The sequence below is a fragment of the Peromyscus leucopus genome, chromosome 4 (assembly GCF_004664715.2).
Source record: "Peromyscus leucopus breed LL Stock chromosome 4, UCI_PerLeu_2.1, whole genome shotgun sequence".
NCBI lineage: Eukaryota > Metazoa > Chordata > Mammalia > Rodentia > Cricetidae > Peromyscus > Peromyscus leucopus.
The window spans coordinates 4,847,105-4,870,109 of NC_051066.1; the positions used below are offsets into that span (position 1 = coordinate 4,847,105).

The 23,005-nt window shown below is 41.9% G+C and overlaps 1 protein-coding gene across 7 annotated transcripts in view; it reads right to left on the bottom strand.

Moving 5' to 3' along the window:
- Mapkap1 (MAPK associated protein 1) overlaps nucleotides 1-23,005 on the bottom strand; it is a 213,128-nt gene that overhangs the window by 184,652 nt on the left and 5,471 nt on the right. For all 7 annotated transcript variants that reach the window (XM_037204517.1, XM_028886059.2, XM_028886060.2 and 4 more), the window contains exon 2: nucleotides 929-1,254. In XM_037204517.1, the coding sequence (XP_037060412.1) occupies nucleotides 929-1,187 (259 nt within the window). In that variant the 5' untranslated portion in view covers nucleotides 1,188-1,254. The remainder of the gene's footprint in view (nucleotides 1-928; nucleotides 1,255-23,005) is intronic.

Sequence of the window (23,005 nt, forward strand, 5' to 3'; positions counted from 1 at the left end):
CAGACACTGCATTCTGAACCCAACTCCAATGTGCCTTTCACTGTGAGGTGTACCCAGCTCTGCCAGAAGACTCCCATGAAAATAAACATTTTCCAGTGCTGTCCATCTCTGTCACTCCCTTTCCTTGGGATTAACAGGCTACTGCTACTGATTCCGATTGTATTTTATGATAGTCTAAAAAAAATGGTTCCTAAAATACTGTCTCTCATATGTATGCATGTATGTATATATATTTATGCATGTGTTCTCTCCCCCTCCCTCCCCTCCCCTAAGCCTTGGCACATTGCACTCTCCTGGAAAGATCACAAAAACACTATCAAAGGGACAGTGAACAATGACGAGCCTCTATGTTCTTTAGTTAAGAACTAAATATATATGCCAAATTGGAACATCTCCAAACCACTGAGATCAAAGGTTAGTGATCAACTTAAGAAAGTAAGGGGAACTCATCAAAATAGGGGCATTTTTGTGCCTCTCTCACTCTATGTAGGAATCCTATTACAACCACCCCCCTGACCCATATCCCACTGCTTCTCCAGGAGCTGGGATTTCGATGGCCTGCACTCCTGGGCTAGCCTGCTCTTGTATTGACTTTGGTGCCCGTACTCCTGGACTATCCTGTTCCCATGTTAAGAGTTCTTTGTCACCCTGGAATCTCGCTCAAGGAAATTTACTTGAGACTGGGTGACTCTAAGGTCTCAAAACAGGGCCATTTCCTTTTCTAAAGGTTCCTTCCACTTACATAAGGCTCTCCTGTCTACTTCCTCCAAACAGCCCCACACCAGAGGCTCTTCCACTCACAGAGATGCTCAGCCACACTCTCTGACTAGGCACAGAGACTCCCTAAGGGACCTGTTCCAACACTGCCCATTCTCTCTCAGCTGACTACTGATCTGAAGTTAAGAAGATAACTAAAGACAGAGTTTACCTGTGTTTGAGCGTCTTCTAATACCAAAATCCCAGCTTGAGGTAATATCGACAGACTGGGCATACACGTAGCCCTGGGTCTCAGCACTGCTTCCCTGAACTTCTGACCCACTGTCTCCAGGCACTGAAGGAGGATGGGTCTTCTCTAGGTCAACGTCATGATCAATGAGAACCATCTCACACATCCCCGTGTCATCACTGGTCACGTGTGACTGTCGAATATGGGCAAGAATAATAGTTGGATTGTCCAAGAAGGCCATCCTTCCTGTGGGCCAATTTCCTTAAGGCTATTTTCTCCTCTTCATACTGTTTCACGGGCTCACCTACCTAGAAACATAATGCACACAGCAACATTTAAGAAACAGGCAAAAAAATGGCTGAATCATTTTTCAAACAAACTCAATGTGGTAAAAGTCTATCTTGAAAACGAACATTATCCCTGTACCCAGGAGCTTAAATGGATTAACTCTAAACTGAAAGGAAATCCTTATAAGCACCAGGCCCATGGCTCAAGAAAACCATAGCAATACTTAGGGAGTCTATTCAAAGCAAGGGACCATGTGAGAACGGATGTTTTCCTTTCCTCTTCCTCTACTCCATGCACCTGCTCTTGATGCTATGGGGACAAGGTGTTATCAGGTGATGTGCTACAGTACTCACCTGCACTTATCAGTTTACAGTCTCATGGCTGTAAATTTAAAGGGACAAGAAGCTTTTTGAGCTGCCAGGGATTTTACAAAAATTTATCACCAAAGTAATTTTGCTCAATAAACATTTTTTCTTTCTCTTAAGACAATACTGTGTTTTTAAAATAAAATGTATTAGTCAAAATTGCCTTGCCACAAGATTAATTTCTTATTTTAGAAACCTAATTATAAGAACTGCTTCCTTGATTCTGTTAAAACTACATGTAATGATGTTTATTCCATGGACTAGATGGAACTTTCTCAGTTGGCTGGAAATAGTCAATAGAGAATAATACATATTGTGGCTAGAAAATAGACCCTAGAGACCAAACTAGTTTTTGCTGTTGTTGCTTCGTTTTGTTTTTCTGTGCAGCCCAAGCTGTCCTGGAACTTGGAGACCTGTCTGCCTCTGCCTCCCAAATGCTGGGATTAAAGGTGTATGCCACTACCACCCAGCAAAATCAAAACAGTTTTAAATCCCTAGAATCCATATAAAAAGACTGTGAGGGGTTGGAGAGAGGGCTGCTTTTCCAGAGGACCTGGGTTTGATTCTCAGCACCCACATGTTGGTTCATAAACATCTGTAACTCCAGGGCACGGGGGTCTGACATTCTCTGATCTCTACAGGTACCAACCATACACATGGTGAACGAACACACACACACACACACACACACACACACACACACACACACACACGCATGCACGCACACACGTATATGTATATGTATATGTATATGTATATGTATATGTATATGTAGGCCAAACACTCATGCACATCAAATCAATCTTAAAAGTAAAAATCTGAGCACAGAAGCAGTGCTAGCCTACCCCAAAACCATGGTAAGCAGAAACAGGAGGATCACTGGGGCTTGCTGGCTGCTAGCCTAGTTCCAGGTACAATGAGGCCCTATTTCAAGGGAGTAAGGCAGAGAGTTATAAAGCAGAACACACAATGTCCTCACCTGGCCTCATACACATGGGCATGTACATCTGAACAGACATCCATCACACCCACACACATATATTCATACACACTCACTCGGAACTGGGTATAGAGTAGAGTACTTGCCTCACCTATACAAGGCCCTGAGTTTGGTCCCCAGTAGAAAGACAAGGAAAAAGAAAAGAGAGGGAGAGAAGATGAAAGACTCTTCTCACTTGTTTCTTCTAGAAAGGGACACAGAGGAAACTCCAATGACATAAATCATGGCAGCTAGTGGATTTTTAAAGTTCATCAAAATTTTGCCTGCCATTATCTAGTAGATATTAAAGATTGATTGAAGTACATTTAATCAAGATATTAATCAAGATACACTAATATTTACTCTCTTTCCTTTATACCCAGTTCATGGACTACTTCTCTCACAGAGACTAATGGGAAATGCAATGCTAAGTATCTCATGCCTAAACAAAACTTTGTGCAGGACAAACCTCCTATACCCCCAATACCATGTTGGTATCACCCATTTCTCAAATATCTGATCTCTTTAATGTTAATGAGTCAGTGTAGTGATGAAATAATTACAAAATTTAAAATGAGCACTTAAATTCCATTTGTAAAATGAAGCCTTTTCTATAACCATGGAGGGAGGGAGCACGGAGCACAGAATCCCTTGTAAAGAAGCTGCTCTGTCAGTCACAGCTGGCCACCTGCAAGCCTCCTGAAACAATCAGCTTCTTCCCTCTCTGAAAGGCAGGCAGCTACTGCTGGCAAAAGGGCTGTGCCTTTCACCTTCACATCGTCTAGCTCTTCCTGCAAAACCAAATGTTTACTGAGTGTTCTGGCAACAAACCAAATAGCAAAGAACAAAGAAAAGTACACTGAAGTTAAAAAAAAACAAAAAACAAACAAACACCAGACCTTTTCTAGTAAAGTGAATCTGTCCAGCACAGCTTACAAAAATAAATAAATAAATAAATAAACAAACAAACAAACAAACAAACACTTCTGAGGGGGGCACACCAGCTCCCCAACTTCATCCTTGGTTAGAAAGGCCTCAACACACTCCAGCATCAGCAAGCAGTCTCTCTGTTAAACACTATGACTCCATGCACTGATGAATCTGTGTGATTCAATCCACACCAGCTCTGAAAGGAAACTCCACAGGACTTCCCTGGGAAACATGCTATTGGGGTGTCATTTCTGGGCTCCTATGAGGTGTTCCTGAAGTTCCATAAGGACAGGGGTCTTAGTAACACATCTCTCTGGCAACAAGGGTGCTACACCAAGCAGGATTCTCAATACATGCCGCTGCCCAACTTGCAATGACTATCCATCCAATCCTGCTGTCCAGATAAGTCTTTCAAGCATGTCAGGTGTGTGGTTAGAGAGATCACATTCTGTTAATACAGATATGAGAGCTTCTCACCAATGCCTTTCAAAACTGTCACCTTGGGACACTATTCACTTATGCCAACACTGCTTTTCAGAACCATGACAGTATTTTTAAAATCTTTTAAGAGCAGCTAAGCATCACTTGAAGGTATATTTGATTTCTAAACACAGACGCTCAGAACAACAATGAAATAAGTTATTTTTTCTGTTCAATTGTACAAAGAACAAAAAGATTTTTAAGAACTAATATTGACAGGTGTCCTGAGACATTACACTCTCATTTATAATAGGAGGGAATGAAAATGGGTACTTGGTAGAGAAACTTGGTAACGCTTAATGTAAAACATCAAAATGTAAAACATAAACACTCTATGAAACCCACTATAGAACGTCCCCTAGGAAGTAACTGAGCATAAATGTTTATCTAAGAATTACTTGGAATATATACTGAAAATCTAAATGTAATCTGAACATCCAAACAATCATGCATATGCTCTGACACATACATGCAACGGAATACTATGTAGTAATAAAAAAAAAATGGAAGGGGCTGGGGACCATGAAGACCTGAGTTCAAATCAAAAGTGTCTATGTAAAAAGCCAGGGAAGGTCGTGTATAGCTGTGACTCTGGTGCTATGGGTGACGGAGACAGGAGGGTCACTGGACCTCACTGGTCACCAGCCTAGAATCAACTTCAGCCACATCACAAGAGAATAAGGTAAAAATGACAGAAAAGGACACCTAATGTCTCTGGCCTCTGCACACATGGGCTCACATGTACATATACCATACACAGACAAACACACATAAAAATTACCAAAAAAATATGGTAGAAGATGGATAAACAAAATGTGATATATATAGACCTGGGAAATAATAAAACTTCAAAATGGATGATACTTAGGGACATTATAACTAAGTAAAATATGCCAGTCTCAGAAGAACATGTATGTACTCTTAAGCATTCTCATACTGGCTACCCAGAGCACACACATTCTTAATGACAGAAAGAAGACTGGTAGCTAGTTGCCAGGGGCTAGAGAAAGGAGGGCCAGGCAGCTGTTCAGTACTGCTTTCAGTCTAAGAAGATAGAAAATTCTCTAGATGGGTGGTGGTGATAGCTGCATACCACTGTGAGTATACATAATGCCACTGAACTGGATATTGAAAAGTCATTAAAATGACAAATTTCATGCTATGTACATTTTACTACAACTGAAAATTTTTTAATTTAAAAAGGCTTTAAATCTGGGAAACACTACGTGAAATAAAATTAACCAGTTTTATCTCAATTTCAATTATAAAATAATGTGTTTTTTTTTTTTTAACATTTATGCGTGCAAGAGAAAGCAAGCGAGTGAGAGACTGGAGGTAGAACCCAGGAATTCACAAATGGTAAGCAGTATTAGCTATATGCCCCAAGACCCTTTCTCCCACTAATTACTTACAGGCTCTTCAAAGCATATTTGTTTACTAAAAAATTTAAGTAATAGGGACATCTAGGCAGAAGTGAGGACAATTCCAAAATGACAGATTTTTTCCTTCTTTTATTTATTTATTTATTTGTTTGTTTTGTTTTATTTTTTGGTTTTTCGAGACAGGGTTTCTATGTGTAGCTCTGGCTGTCTTGGAACTCCTTCTGCAGACCAGGCTGGCCTCGAACTGCCTGCCTCTGCCTCCCAAGTGCCACCACCTCCCTGCTTTTATTCTCATTTTGAGACAGCGTCTCATATAGCACAGGCTGACCTCAAACTTGCTATGAGACTGGCCTTGAGTTCCTGACCCTCCTACCCCACCTCCCACATTCTGAGATTACATGTGTATGCCACCATTCCTAGTTTCAAAATGACAAACATTTTTAATGTACAGAGTTAGTCGCCTTATAAAAAGATTCAGCACATATCTGCTTAGTTCCTACTACTCTATTAAAAGAGGATTCTGGCGTGACTTGGATACCACATACAACTCTTCACAACTGTTTATGTTCATTAAAATCACAGAACCTGCATGTGTAACTTGGGACACAGTTGAAATCCTGCCTAGCAGATTCAAATGAATATCAGGTCTCAACAATCTTTTAAGATTAGGATCTCATTCTGGAGCCCTGGCTGACCTTAAACTCATAGCAATCCTCCTGTCTTAACATCCTGAGTACTAGGACTACAGGCATAAGCAACCATGCCCAGTTCTGAACACTCAAGAACTTTATACACGCAAGCTCCCAAACTTTACTGGCAATGGTTCATAGAAACACGTGAAATGCAGCAGGATAAAACATATATGCGGAGTTGGAGAAAGTAGCCATGGGAAATGATTCAGGATAAAACAGTATGCATCCATAGGACTTTGTACATCTGCTATAGCTAGACCACAGAATTCCAGAAGCCAAAATAAACTACACATCACCTAACCTGAAAAGCTAAACTTATTTTATCCTTTTTACATGAATTTAATTTATCAAAATGACCTTTTTAAAGACAGTTGCTATCATAAGTTATAATAACACACATCTTTAATCTCAGCACTTAGGAGGCAGAGGCAGGAGGATCTCTGTGAGTTCAAGACCAGCCTGGTCTACAGAGCAGAGTTCCAGGCCAGCTACATAATGTCCAAAAAAAAAAAAAAAAAAAAAAAAAAAGATGGCTTTTTTTTTATTCTCCATTTTACATACTGAAAAAAACATGAACCCCAAGGCACAGAAAAAAAGGGTAAGAAACATGGTCAGTGCACAAGTTCCTCACAACAAAGATTCACCATCCACAGCAAGACAGCTTGTAAACATCCCATTGCTGTTGTGGGTTCCCAGGGTCCTTATAAAAGCTTTAAGACACATGTGTTCAGCTGTACACAAGACAGTTACTCTGCTAATGCTACAGCCATTTTTGTACAACAACATAAAAATAAGCAGTACCTGTAACAAGTGCTGAAAAAGAAACATTTTTCACAAAATTTTCCACCTAAAACCACAGAGGTCTTACTTTATATCTCAAGTTAGGTCTAAATATATATTCTGTTTGGTTGATTTGTTGCAATGCTGGGGATCAAATCCAGGAGCTTCTGGTTGCTTGCCAAGCACTCTGCCACTAAGCTATGCCTCTGACCTTACCCCAAAGATATTTTTGAAAATCATAATTTATGCAACCTCTGCTATAAGTCCATAGCTGAAGTATTTTATCTTTCTTCAAATAATTCATCATAAGCATGGAGCCCTCGTTGTACTCCTTCACTCCCTAAGGACCTGCAAGCAACAGTGTGTCTAAATGTTTGTGCCCAAGCCCATGCTTAGAAAGGACCCCCAGCTCCTTCCCTTTCAAAATACCACTCACAGCTCGACTAGCAGCCCTCACCTGCAATCTGTGAAAACCTGCCTGAATAAGCAACAGCCCGAGGCTTCTCAAAGGTCTGCAAACTCCCAATCAAAAATTACTGCTGCCCCATCAATGTGTCATATAAATGCTGGCATGTTAATTGTGTATTTATAAGATTGTTAATGGTTAGTTAATTTACCTCCCACACTATTATTGTACTTGAAATGATTTAATGTCTGCTAAGGGAGTTAACAACATGTAACAGCAGATGTGAGTTGGTTGTTTTTTTTTTTAACCTTTCTACACTGTACCCCGACTTGACACTGTTAGTATTTGGCATGATAACCTGATTCCCATGCAGGAGTCCTTAACTCAGACTAACAAAAGCAGTCCCATTTATCAACCATGACGCAGGGTGGTTACAAGTTAGGATAACAAAACCCTTTCATTCTATATGAAGTTTCCATTTCTAGAAACCAGCAGACTATCTCTAGACTCTGGCCAACATTCTCTGACTTAGCTACAGTTCAGAATTTATACCTCCTAGAATTTGAAAAGAATTGAAATGACTATTAAAATAAAATGCAGTTTGTTGCTTCTGAATTTCCTTCTCTAACTCTCTCCAATGTGACTCTAAATTAAGCCTTCATCTATTTTTCAGACTAGCAAAAATGGCTTTTCAAAATTGTTCTGGGAATTCAAAGCTTCTCCATATGACTGTGTCTAACTTCAGTGAACAGTAACAGTGAGAACATACATTTGGAGCTTACTTTATCCTCCTCCACTTCTATTTCCACACTTTTGAGTAAAAGTACTTTAAGATTTAAAAAAAAAAAAAAGGCAAAGAAATGCTTGTACGTTCTTTTGAATGAGATTCATTCACTAACCATCATCTTAGAGCGAGACTAGGAATCTACACGAGTGTGATGCCCCTCCAGACTGATGTCAACATAGGCACTCTTCCCCACAAACAGAAAAGGAACACACGCAATGCATATACCAACTCCCAAATGACTATGCAATGCTTTCCAAGAAACAGCAAAGTCCAAGAAAGGAAGAGGTGGCATTTTAAGGATGGCTGGGCTTTGCTTAGGCAGAAATACAAGGAGGGTAGTGACAGATGACCAACGCTGGGCTCGTCCTGTGAGCAGTACTGATCCCTTAACATGTAACAGCCAGACTAGGATGCACTAACCATCTTTGGTGCATTTTTTTTTTTTTTTTTTGCCTCATCCTTAAATCTGAGTTTGCATTATAATTAGCACTGATCAAATATAGTGGAAATAATTCTATGAAATTTCAAAATCTTGGCCTCTAGATGCCTGGCTTTGGAATACTTACAAATCATCATCAAAAGAAAAACTGTGTGTGTGTTACACAGACATGTTCATGTAGGTATACATAGTGGTAAGTGCAGGTGCCTGAATGTGTTTCTATGGAGGTTAGAGCTGGGCACTGAGTGTTTTCCTCAATCACTCTCCACTTTATTTTTTGAGACAGGGTCCCTCTCTGAAGCTGAAGTACAACAAATCAGCTAGATTGTCTGGCCATTCAGCATCAGGGATCCACTTTTCCTCATACCCCTAGTGCTGAGATTATAGGTGCACCTCATGCACCCAGCTTTTATACAGGTTCTGGGGATTGGATTTCAGGTCCTTATGATTACTTTACTTTACCAACTGAACCACACACACACACACACACACACACACACACACACACACACACACACACACACGTGCGCGCACGCTAGGCAAACACTTCTACAGACCTACATCCAAGGTGTGGTGGCAGAGGCCTATAGCTTCTGCACTTGGGAGGTGGCAGTAGTAAAACCAGAAGTTCAAAGTCATCCTCAGCTACACAGGTTCAAGGACAGTCTAGACTAAATGAGACAGTGTCTCCAAAAAACAAAAAACCCAAAAGAACAAAATCCAAAAAACCCCACAGAGCTGAAGAGGTGGCTGTCAGTGATTACGAGCACAAACTGCTTGTCCAGAGGACCTGGGTTCTGTTCTCAGCACACAGGCAAGTAGCTACAATTACTCCAGCTCCTAGGGATCCTCCAGCCAATTCCTGTCTCCTCTGGTACCAGCACTCCTATGCTTATACTCCTACCCCACACATTTCAAAATTAAAATAATAAATATTCAGAGAGAGAAAACACTACTACAATTGATAGTCTAGAAAAATTTGCAATGCTTGTTTTTGTGGGGTTCAGTTTCCCAGAACATACATGGACTTTCCTAAACCCCAGGTTCAAGCACATGGTCTGGGGGAAAACTGGCTTTGGTGTTATTCTTTCTCAATGAACAACTCAAAATCAAAATTCTGCCTACAGATGTTCCTGATGACAAGTACAAAGGCTGTAAGATAAATCAATGAGTAATAATTAATATATAAACCATATATGAAGTCCCAAGCCCAAGTCAGACTACAGTATTACTCCTCCCTTGTTATAAAACAGCACTTCTAGAGTCCTGAAATGTTAATTAACTGCGACAGCAGTGAAACTTCAGACATCCTAACCACCCACAACTCTCAAATCTCCAAACCTGACAACAAATTCAGTGGTTATAAGAAATCTACCAGTTCACTGCAATGTAGCCCTAAATTATTTTTTCTAATGGGTGCTGTCTCTCTGACATAAAAGGCTTGATTGGCAGTTGTAGAAATAAATAATTTCAGGTTTTACTTTAAGATCTCAGGTAAAAATGTTTATAGTTTTATCTAGAGTGAAGACACAAATAATGTCAAAGCAGCTAGACTGTTTGCAACATGAAATCATTGATTAAGGATGTAAGCTGTAAGCAGTGCTCATCTGCTTACCTACCCAGTACTCACAGATTTTACTTATCTGACGAAGGTCACAAATGTCAGGCACCAGAGATAGAGGCTAAAGAGAAATAGTAGACTTGACCACTGCCTTTATGGCCCAGGGGGTTTATGGGAGAGACAGTTGCAGAAAGTCTAGTCTCTTGGCATCATCCATCCACTTTACTGTATAGCTACCCTTCTCTTGAGTGTAGGTGAGACCTTCCAGGATACAGTCAACAGAACATGACGAAGGTGTGAACAAGGCACAGTCCCTCGGTGGCATTCTGTCACATGAGACTTCTCAGTCAAGTGAAGATGGAAATGGTCAACCAAAGAGATTCCCAAGGGCCTCGAAGAAGCAAGTGGTGATGTTCAGAACCACGCAGCAAGGACCAAGGGCTCAACACTGGCCATTAGCTAGGAGCCACGAGGAAGCATCCTACAACCAACCTAAGAAGCTCAGAAGCTCATCACCAGCTAGCACCTTCATTTCAACTCTGAGATCATAAGGAGGAATCCAGCTGGAGCCTGACTCCTGTCTCTGAGAGTCCTAAGCTTGTACTGCTTTAAGCCATAAGTCTGAGATGACCTGTCATGCAGTAAACCCAAAGGCCTCCACATACAGCACGGGGGGGGGGGTCCCCCCTCTATAACCTGGTTTCACTATCGGCCCTCCTCCCCTTCCACCTCCTGCAACTCTCAGGAACTCTGTGTATCCTCTGGTCTTTGGTAATGATAGTTCCTTGTTAGGAGACGTGCCAATCCTTCTCTTCAGTCCAACACATGCATCTCACCCCTGAAAACTCTTCTCTAAATCCCAGGGCCCACATGGCTTCACAGGTACTTTATTTCTGGCTTCATTAGTTAGCTGTAGGAACACCATTTCTAAGGAACTATCCGCTCCAAACTGTTTGATCCAACTCCTAATTCAGTAAGGTGGTTATTTTATGAAGGTATGAATCTTCCTCTCCTTAAATCACTTGCTAAAGACTCAACAGTGGCAATGGGTTCAGACATCTGGCGATGTCTGGAGATATCTCTGGTTGTCACACTGGGGATGGGTGCTACTAATAAGAGGATGAAGCCGGGTGGTGGTGGCGCACGCCTTTAATCCCAGCACTCGGGAGGCAGAGCCAGGCGGATCTCTGTGAGTTCGAGGCCAGCCTGGGCTACCAAGTGAGTTCCAGGAAAGGCGCAGAGCTACACAGAGAAACCCTGTCTCGAAAAACCAAAAAAAAAAAAAAAAAAAAAAAAAAAGAGGATGAACTCTAGGGATTGCAAATCATGCTGCTGTGCACAGGGAAACACCCACAACAAAGAACTGTACCATCAAAAGGTCAGCATCAACAATGCTGAGGCTAAGAAACCTTAATGTGTGACTTGAAAAGACATCTGTGGTCATTTCTAATTCCCTCAGAATCATTTCTGACTAAACCAAAGAACTTTGCTACTAAAGTCTATACTCAAAACTTCTGCAATCTAAACAGTTCCTACTGCTTATTTTATACCTAGTGCCAACTCCTGCCACCAGTATTCTGATAGTGTGATGTAATGGGGACCTAGAGCTCAAATCACTGCTATAACAAACTCTACGTCAGGCACAGTGGTGCACTCCTTTAATCCGAATATTAGGGAGACAGAGGCAGGCAGATCTCTCTGTGAGTTCAAGGCCAAGTCTGGTCTATGTAAAGAGTTCCAGGACAGCTGGGTGGTGGTGGTGCATGCCTTTAATCCTAGCACTCAGGAGGCAGAGCCAGGCAGATCTCTGTGAGTTCGAGGCCAGCCTGGTCTACAGAGCAAGATCCAGGACAGGCACCAAAACTACACAGAGAAACCCTGTCTCGAAAAACAAACAAACAAAGAAAGAAACAAAAAGAGTTCCAGGACAGCCAGGGCTACACAGTGAGACCCTACCTTAAAAAAAAAAAAAAAAAAAAAAAAAAAAAAAAAAAAAAAAGGCAGAGCTGAGTATGTCAATCAGTTGTTGAATGATCACTCTGATGCATGAAATGCTGGTTTTGATCCTGACACTGTATCATAAATCAGACATAGTAGTCCATGCCTATAATCACGGTACTTGGGAGGTGAATGCCAGAGGATCAGAAGTTCAAGGTCATCATTGGCACATACCAAGTTCACAGCATTTGGACTGCAGGAGACCATTATAAACAAAATGAACAAACAAAAATCACAAGATATTCTGTGTATTATCACAATTTTGAGGTCATTGTCCTTATACTGTACATCTGTTTACAGATTGCTTACCCTGTTTATGTGAAGCCTTAGTCCTTAGGTTATTTAGGTAAATAAGACTTACAGATTAATAGTCACCCATGAGTGTCATATCTATAGTTATGTTAGTTAGGTTTTCCAGATTTACAGAAACTTGTGTCAGATGAATAGGAAGTCTTCAGACACTTCATAGACCCAGATAATGTGGCATTTAAATGTTTTGATAACTTAGAATTCTGTTGACATGAGACATATTTGCTTCTGGCAGCACTGATCTACTCCCAAGAGAATGTTGGGCTTCTATAAGACACTCCGTTTGGAAGTTTGTCTTCTTCTTGGCATTAAATGGTCTAGTGGGCAAAGAACTACCCTTGCCTCGACTGCTGACAGTATGAATGATGTCCTTTCTGGACAAGCAGGAGATAAGGAAAAGCGACTGCTAAACCTTGCCAAGTCAGGATAAGATGGTCTTTCATAATTCCTGCTTCTAAAAAATGTCTGTCAGATATTCGAGGCCTGTAGCCAAAATGGATGCCCCAATAGTGCTGAGACTCTTTAGGTGACTGTCCAGGCTGCCAGCTATCTCTGTTTATTCTTGCAATCTTTTGGAAATTGTTTGCACTTCCTGTTTTCTCAGGTAATATTTTCCTTTCTCAGATCTTTGATGGAGTTGAAGACTAGACAGTTAAGAGTTACAATCCTCTCATATCTTAGCTAAGAACATAAGAGATTCTTCAGGATAGGACAGCTATTAGAATAATGCCAATAATTTGCCATTTACCTATGTTCTGGACATTTAGCATGTGTGTCTTGTTTGATCTTGTTCTTGTTGGTTGTGGCTCCATTTTGTTTATATTATTACTCTGTTTCTCCTGGACAATACTTGATAATCATTCTTTTTTTGTTGTTGTTGTTTTGTTTGTTTGTTTTTCGAGACAGGGTTTCTCTGTGCAGTTTTGGTGCCCGTCCTGGATCTTGCTCTGTAGACCAGGCTTGCCTTGAACTCACAGAGATCCGCCTGGCTCTGCCTCCCAAGTGCTGGGATTAAAGGCGTGCGCTACCGCCCAGCTTTGATAATCATTCTTATTGTATATAGTTTGCATTAGGTTTAGAACCTTCTTATTTAGATAAAAAGGGATATGTAGTGGTATTTGCTCCTTTGGCTCTTTGGGAGCGGAGGGCAGGAGGTGGTGCTTCTTGCTGTGACCCCCTTAAAAGGTAAGGGAGAAGGGTCACGAGGTCCTTGCTCCCTGCTTCCTGGTGTGATCGAACTGCCAGGTGGATAAGTTCCCGGACAGATCAAAGGACGATTTCAGCTGTCTACTCAGTTCTGTATTCATGAGTGTATTTCCTAGATTTATATCCTAATAAATTCTGTAATACTCCTTAAGCAGACTCCCGTGGATTTCTTGCTTTATCCCAGGTTGGTGTTCTTTTATATTTCCATTGCACTGCATGGCCTGTCTACCTCTAAGTAATGAATCCACCCATATCAGTCACTAAGTACTGAATGGGTACATTCACCAACTATGCACTGCATGCCAACATCTGCCAAGCACTCCTCTAGATACAGAACACACAGTGTGCACATACACCCACAGTACTGCCTTCATGGAGCTCATGTTCTAATGAGGTCAGCCAAACAAACAAAGCACGTGCACTATGGCAGCGAGAAGCCTGTGGAGAAAGAGCCACACTAGATGGAGCACTGGGTTGCAGCCGCAAACCAAACAGCACAGGAATGGTTCACTGCAGTGCTTCTGACTTACCACCTAAGACAGGGAAAACCATGTGCATGTGAACATATGAGGAAAAAGGCTTCGGTCACATGCTTACCACAATTCAAGAAGTACCACGAGTCCTGGAAGGGGGACAAGCAGCACAGGGTAAGAGCTGGAAAAGTAAGGCAAATCCTTAGATACTCCAAGAGAAATGCAGAGTCCATGGAGGACTGTGAAAAGAGCAGCATGATAAGATCTAACACACATTAAAGGGATCTCTCTGGGGCCAGCAAAGACGGCTTAGCAAACAAAGGCACTTGCCACCAAGACTGACAACCTGAGTTCAATCAGAAGACTAATATGGTTGAAAGACCTCCATATGAGCACCGTGGCATGTATGAACCACACAGGAAACCTGAATTTCAGCTCCCCAACTATCAGAGCCCTAACTGTATGGTTTGGACAAGCCACTTCTCTTGTCCACAAAACTATGATGTAGATTCTATTATCCGTGTCCCACAGATCAATAAATGGAGGCACAAACTTACTAAAAGTCATACAAGGATGAGATGGAGCCATGATAAAGCCCAGGCAGGCTGGCTCCAGCACTCTACCTTAAAACCACACATTCTGCCCCTAGTCCACTTACCACACTCTTGAACACACTGTGCGCACTCAACTATGTAAAGGTACAAACACCTGTGCCTCCCGCCACATGCTGGGAGTTGGGGTAACAAGTGCTCAGCTGTAGCCTGTAGCCCCTATCAGTAAGGGGAGATTCAGACAGCAGAGAAAACACAAAACTACAAATGGTCACCATAAAGCATGAGAGCCACGCTGGAGGATTCCAATGGTGTGCTATAGAATCACAATGAACAGATAGCTGAATGAAATTGGTTGCTCAGACAAGGCTTCCCAAGACATAAGTGTGACCAAGACAATGAAAGTCGTCACTTTAACTTACCTCCCAGGAGAGCAGTCCCAAAAGAGCTGACACCACTCTGCAATGCGGGCTCCTTGATTAGAAAGTTTACAGTAAAATCCCCTTTGGTTTTTCAAATTAACACCAGGCCATACATGAGTTGAGTTGGTTTGGAATCAAAGACAGGATCCTTGTAGTGAGACAAGTTAAGGGCATGGGGGGAATGGGGAGCTGAGAAAGTCAGCAGGAGGCGGAGCTGAGAACAATCAAGCAAGCTACTTGGGTGTAAATCTGGACTTGGCACTCACTATAGGGCCTGTGGAGAGTAACACAACTTCTATGTCTATTTCCTCATCTGGAAATGGGAATCTTTTGGATGGCTACTCAGAACTGTAAAGACTGACTGAATAAATGAACGTTATGTACTTACGATACTGCCTGGCCCATGGCAGGCACTACCCAGATGCCTACTATTATTGCTGCTGTTATTCCCTAGTCTATGATGGATTTGCAATGATGAGAAAGAAGCTGGATGGTTAGAAGACAGGCCAAGCAGCAACCTTCAATACAGTCTGGAACTGAAGCAAGAAATAGCAGAATACGTCTTTATTAACTGAAACTACACAGTTGAAAGTTGCTGATTAGATTAGCATTTCAAAGACTGCTAGAGCATCATGTCACATAGAAGAGTCATCTAATGGACAAGACAGAAGACTGCTGTGAAGCTGTGACAAGAACCCAAGGAGGAGAGGATGGTCTCAAGTGAAGCCATAAGATGCTTTCATAAACTCAAGAACCATTCCAGAGACAAAAAGCAGAACTCGGTGACTGAGTGAACGTCGAGGGAAACATTTCCACTGCCAACAATGAAACACAGGCTGCTCAGCAGGTAAAGATGCTTGCTGTCAAAACTCTACCTGAGTTAGATCCCCAGAGCCCACACAGTGAGAGGAGAACTGACTCTTTAAGCTGTTTTCTGACCTCTCCGTATGTGACACACAAATAAATAACAGGAACAAGTTAGTAGGTGGGGGCAGGGGTACAGATAATGAATTAATTTCAGACACAATGAACTTGAGTATGGATTACCCAAAGAGATCAGCAAGACCCAAATTACACTTGTGATATTAGTTCTTTGGAGGCAGAGGCAGGCAGGTCACATGTTAGAGACCAACTTGAGTTATATGGCTAAACCACTGGGGGGTAGGGAGGGAGACTTCTGGAGAAAACTGAGTATATCTGGAAGACATCAACATCCGTGTGACACATGAAGCCATAGGTGAATGAGCTTGACCAGGGAATGTGTATGGCAAGAAAGCCCAGGAAACAGCAACAGGTTGAAGGCAGGCTCACAAGCATGAAGCACTAAAAGAGAACCCAGAAGCTGCATTAGAGACACAGAGAGAGACAGACAGGCAGACTCTCACACACACTCACACACACACACACACACACACACACACACACCACCTGTATGCAAGCATGCTACATAAATTCCCAAATTCTAAGCAGCTCCTTTCTTCGCTGGCTCGAAGGCTCCCAGTGATCATCCTTGTGAGGAAGTCACGATGGACCCCAGGTAAAGATGTGCTGAGAGTGTGAGCACGGTACAGCCACTTCGGGAGACATTTGGGCAGTCTCACAATGCTTAGAAACGCAGAGTTACCATGTGAGCAATAGGCTCAACATGCACCCTAGCGAACTGAACATACCTGTTCACACACAAGTTTGTACACACATATGCAAAGCAGCATAAAAATAGCCAAAGTCAGAAATAACCAAAATGTCCAACTGATGAATGGATAGACAAGGGGTGGTAAACATAAACATAAACACATATGGTAGACTATGACCTGATGAGGAAGGGGATAAGGTATAATCTTAACTGTTTCAACACTGTACTCGGCAAAAGAACCCAGATATGAAAGGCCACAGATTACAACTCTATCCCTACAAAAGACTGAAAATAAGCAAAACCATAGAGATGCAAAATAGAACTATGAATGTCAAGAGTGGAGAGGGCCGGGACAGGACACGGGACAGTGACACACGACTGGGGTCTGACTGTTCTAAACAGGTAACAGTGATGGTCACAAAGCTCTGCAATAATATAATATGAATTATCACCTGGAGAAGGATGACTGTTATGGTATGTGACTCATACATACAAACAAGGAAGGCCAGAATCCAAGCAACATGTGCTGTGGTTTGAATGAAAATGGCCCCGATAGGCTCATAGGAAGTGGCACTATTAGGAGGTGTGGCCTTGTTGGAAGAAGTATGTCACTGGAGTGGGCTCTGAGGTTTCAGCAGTGCAAGCCAGACCCATTCCATCTGCCTGTCTCTCTCTGTCTCTCTGTCTCTCTGTCTCTGTCTCTGTCTCTCTCTCATCCAGATGTAGAACTCTGGGCTCCTTCTCTAGCACCATTTCTGCCTGTGGGCTGCCCATGTTTCCTGTCCCAACAATAATGGACTAAACCTCTGAACTATAAGCCAGCCCCAATTAAAGGTTTTCCTTATAAGCGTCACCATGGTCATTGTATCTCTTTACAGCAATAGAAATCCTAACTAAGACAATATCCAAGAATTCTTCTAGCTCTAGTGACTCTAACCTGAAAGTATCAACAATGTCCTTCCCTGTGCTGAACTAACAAGAGTAATCAAAACACTTAACCTGTAAAATGAGTTGGTGCCAGCAACAGGTAGGAAAATCACTTAAGCAGAAACACGAGGCTCGAAGTCCTCTTCTCTGGAGGACGAGAACTGTGAAATACATCAGTGTGGAGGGAGCACACTCAAATTTCTAGCTGAGGAAGACTAATCCCAATGCCCAAATCCCAGCAGCACATCTGACTCTCAAGGAAAATGCCCATGTGCAGGAGCATCAGAACTCTGGCCTAAGAAGCCACAGAGAGGTGACACACTGCCTCTGTTAGCAGTCCTCAGGAGAAATTCAGTTTGGAACACAGGCAAAGTGCCGTTTCTCTAGACCTCGGGTCCTCCAAATCTCACCAAGTTGCTGCCCCACTACTGGGCCCAAACCAACATTCAATGTTCATATCCTCAGCTCACTTGAAAGAGAATTAGCTGCTAGTGTTGTTTTTCTTGGGGTCAAAATGGAAATAAGACTTAGGCCTGGTATCTATGACACACTCAGACATATATTCCAAATGTGTACAAAGAATTGCCTATTAAATCAGGAGCCTTCCCACGGATCCTGAAGACATTTAGTCAGAATCCTGTGTGTTCTATCTCTTTCTCTCAAGAACTCATCCATTTCTCATTATTTCAAGTAAGCCACTGGCTCTCGGCTATGCTAATACAATTGCTTCCTAACTAGTCCTAAAGTCTTTCACTGACTTCCCAAACTCCTTCCCAACTCTGACGCTTGCCCACCAAGCAGCTCCATTCCTCACTCATCCCTTAGTACTTTCCATCCATACAGAACTTTGTTCTCACTCAACCTTCATCCACACAGAAACTTCTCTCTGGAAATTTTTTGCCTTGTCACCTGGCTTCTTCACCCTTCTGAGTCCTGTTTAGCTCACATCTTTAATCTCAGCACCTGGAAGACAGAGGTAGGTGGACCTCTGTGAGTTCAAGGCCAGCCTGGTCTACACAGTGAGTTCCAGGACAGGCAGGGCTACATAGAAAGACCCTATGTATTCTTTTCCCAAAAGGAAGAAGGAAAAGGCAGCAGCTAAACTGCTGCTTAAAGCAGTGGTTCTCAACCCCTGGAGGCTGAACAACCCTTTCACAGGGGTCTCCTACGACGACCAGAAAACACAGCTATTTACATTACGAGTCATAATAGCAGCAAAATTACAGTTACGAAGTAGCAATGAAAGTAATTTTATGGTTGGAGGCCACCAAAACATGATGAACCATATTAAAGGGTCGCATCATTAGGAAGGGCTCTGAACTGGAAAGCGAGGGAAGGCACCAACTACAGGCACTGTACTGAGAAAGGAAGTAATGGCTCTCAGCCCCTGAAAAGAACATCAGACACACTGCATAGTCCAAATACCAAGTGGAAGGTTACTATTAAATACTTCAGACTTCAGAAGGACTCAGGCCAAAGAGTGGTTAAGAAGCCAGCAAAGACCAAAGGACACAAGGTACAAGTGAAATAAAGCCTGGCTCATGACTAAAGAGGTGGATATACTTATTCTCAAATCGCTGAGCAAGCTTCAGTTTCTCAACTACAAATGAAAGTAGTACATTTCAATACAGCTAAAGTAATGCCCTTTGCCTAGTTTAGGGCACATTGTAGTGGGTAGCCATTCCAGCTTTGGTCTGGAAGTTCCAGCCTCCACTGAGGTTTTTATAACTATCACACCCACAAGGCGGGGCCAAGAAAGGGCCTGAAGACCTGAGATTGGGACCTGCAGTGCTCTCTTGTGGCTGGGAGCCCAGACACTAGAGGTGGACGGAGGAGAGTTCTCCAGAGAACATCGCCGGACTACTGTTGCGTCTTTCCCAGAACCCTCAACCTACCTATTCCTTCATTTGTAAGTTACGCCATTAAATAAATCTCCTTTTAACTACGTGGACTGGCCATAATAATTTAACTAATAGCACATACATCTGTCACACTTTACACTCAAATTTTACATTTTGGACTTCAGACCAATAATCTAAACTCTTATGTGTTTGTTGCCTATGGTAATAGAAGTTCTATCAATTCAGAATTTTCACAATCTCTTTAGGGCTGAGGCCATTCTTTAGTTCTGTTCATACCTTAGCTCAGCAACTTCTGTGAGTTATCAAAGCTTCATTAGCTTGTAAACAAACTGTTTCTCAGATAAACTCAATTGCTCCACACAAGGATCTTAAGCAAATAAATAAGTACAAAGCAGGCAGAGATTATAAATTAGGGCAGACAAATCTGTATCTAGCCCCACACTGGTAAAGAGCATTCTATCAATATAGTGAAATGCTAATCTCCTAATTAACAACCTAATTAGGTAATTATGGCTTTGCAGAGGGATGCCGAAATGAAATATGACAACATGGTCACCTCTTTATACGGCACCTGTGGGCCTTTTCAGCTGTCATCCTAAAGAGTGCAGTATCAATTTGAGCAGATGACAAAGTGCTGTCATTTTTCATTCTGATAATACACAGAATGCTTTGGACAGAGCAGTTTACAAAGGAAACAACTTGCCTGGTATTTTCCTAATTTAAATACGATCACACACTTGTTAAATTTTGTGCACGTTTTGATACCACATACAAGAAAATTACCATACACAGTTAAAAAAAAACCTACCTAACTGGCCATAATGCTTAATGTGCATGCTGATATTACTTCAGTTATGAAATATATAATTGGAAGAGTCTAATTCATCATATCATTTTAATATTTATAACTTTACTGACACTAGAAAAATTAGTATCTAAAAAACTTTTGCCTTCAATTTTTTTTCTTACAAAATAAAAAAGATGAAATTTGTTCTTGTGAAAGTAAATTAAAATGGAGACCATCCTAAGCAGACAAACTCATTTAGATCACATAGGTGATTTTAACCTTGCCTAATGTATAAACATAAGCAAAACTGATTTGATCTATTTCTTGTAAATGCTTGCTTACATTACAACAAAACAGAATCTAAGCTCAGCTGGCCAAGGACAGCTCTATCTAACCTGTAATTCTGTAGCTAGGGAATCCTCGACTGAAGAAGTCAGACCAGGCAACTGGCCAACCACAAGCAAACGGTTTCTTTGCTTCCCTTCATTCTCACTATAAAAATGTCACTCTTGCCTTTCTTAGTAGAGCAGCTGAACTGCTTCTGGTTCAGAGCCCCTCAACCCATGACCCAGTAGAAGGATGATGGCTGGGGTTAAGGAGCTTGCTGCCAGGCCTAAGAACTAGAGTACAGTCCCTGGAAGGCCCCCACTGACTTTAAAGCTGTGGCACCATGGCACATGCACCCACACATCCACACCACACACAAGAAAATAAACAAAACTATGTTGTACCCTAGTTAACCTTTTTTTTTTAAACACCTGTGTCCCCACCCCACCCCACCCTCCCACCATCTCACACCTGGGTTCTAGGAATCAAACCCAGGTCATTAGACTTGGTGGCAAGTGTCCTTACTCACTCAGTCATCTTGCCAGCCCCTGGTTGGCGTGTGTGTGTGTGTGTGTGTGTGTGTGTGTGTGTGTGTGTTAACACAACTTATTTTCTCTATCAAAGAAGCATTTCATAATATATAAGCTTTAAAGTCACAAACAATTGCTTTCTATCAACTGGCCAACTAGGCGCCTTCATTTCAGAGGCACACACCCCTCCTGGAAGTAAGACTAAGCGGTCACAGGCCTAGTCACTGTCCCACTGGGCACTGACAAACAGGGGATGGCAACATGGTCACCAGTACCAACATAAATGCAATTCTTCCATTTTTTTCCATTTGAGAGTCTCACTGTGTAGACCAAGTAGCCTGAAACTTAACATATAGTCCAAGCAGCCCTCAAATTCATGATCCTCCTGCCTCAGCTTCCCAAGCAATAGAATTACAGGCTTAGGCCACTATGCCCAACTACAAGAAACATCCTTGAACGTGAACATTTTTCTGTATCTATAATCCTTTTAACAGAGATTTCTAAAACTAAAACTACAACCTTAAATGCATGCATAACTCCATAAAGCTTGAAATAAATGCTACTCAAGGTCTTTTCAGAAGTTTTATCAAATTTTACCAACTTACAGTCAGACAAGTAAGGAATGGGTAGCCTTCTCACCACCAATTTTTGCCAGCAACAAACAGTTTCATCAAATCTTTAAACTTCGTATTATAAAGTCATACCTATAATCATTCACTCACAAATAATGAAAAATGACTTTCTGTAAGCATTAAATGGACAAATCAAGGCAAAAGCTGCTACTGGTAGCCCTAGACACCGAAACCCTGCCTCTCTAGCTTTGGTTTCTGCACCTGACAAACTTCCCGTGTTCTAGTCACTTCTAAGGGTAGTCACCACACAAAACAAGACCACATAAGCCAGTGTACATTTCTTTGTTATTTTTTCGGCTTTTCAAGACAGGGTTTCTCTGTACAGCCCTGGCTCTCCTGGAACTCACTCTGTAGACCAGACTGATCTCGAACTCAGAGATCCACCTGCCTCTGCCTCCTACTGCTGGGATTAAAGGTGTGCACCACCACGCTCAGTTTTAAGTGTTAAGTTCCTAATATTACTCAGCAAATCAATTTAACCACCCCCAAAACAGCATACTGAAACTTGCCTCAATAGAACTACATGTATGCTAAGTAACTCACAAAGTACAACCAAAGTGATGACTAACTCAGGATCCAGATGTGAACAATCTTCTTCATTCCTAAGCACTGCAGTTAGTGTCAGTCCTGGATGCCCTGTGTCCCTGAATGCCAAAGCCTGCTTCTCTGCAGAAGCACTGTAGTTCATACAAGGTACCGACATGGTCTTTTAATCCTCACAAGGGCTGTAGATGGCATCCCTAACCCCACTCGGCACACTGTCTAGGTCACACAGACAACCAGTAGAACACCCAGGTGGGTGTGGCTTCAAGGCTCTGCTCCACACTACTTCAGTACTCAAGCTGGTTGTCAACAACTTAAGTTCCTATCAAAGAGCTGCTGTTTTCAAGGGCTGGAGAGATGGCTCAGCAGTTCAGAGTACTGGAGTTCAGTTCCTGGCACCCATACGGCAGCTCAGAACTGTGTTTAACTCCAGTTCTGAGTTAAACTCCAGGAGATCCAATGCCCTCTTCCAGCCCCCACGGGAAAGAGACCCATGTAATGCACATATATACATGTAGGTAAAATATGCACATAAACAAAAAGTTCGTCTTTAAAAAACTACAAAAGAAGCACATTCTTTCAAATGATTTCCTACCAATTCCCTGCTGAAACAGTACTTACTTATAGCACAGTACCTTAAAACAAGACAGTGCTAAATACTGTCATTTCTTTGAATCTATGAACCTTCAGACTACTTATCTGTACTAACAACAGATAATCCATGAAAACATGCTAGAGTGGGGTATTAGGAACCTAACATTGCACACATT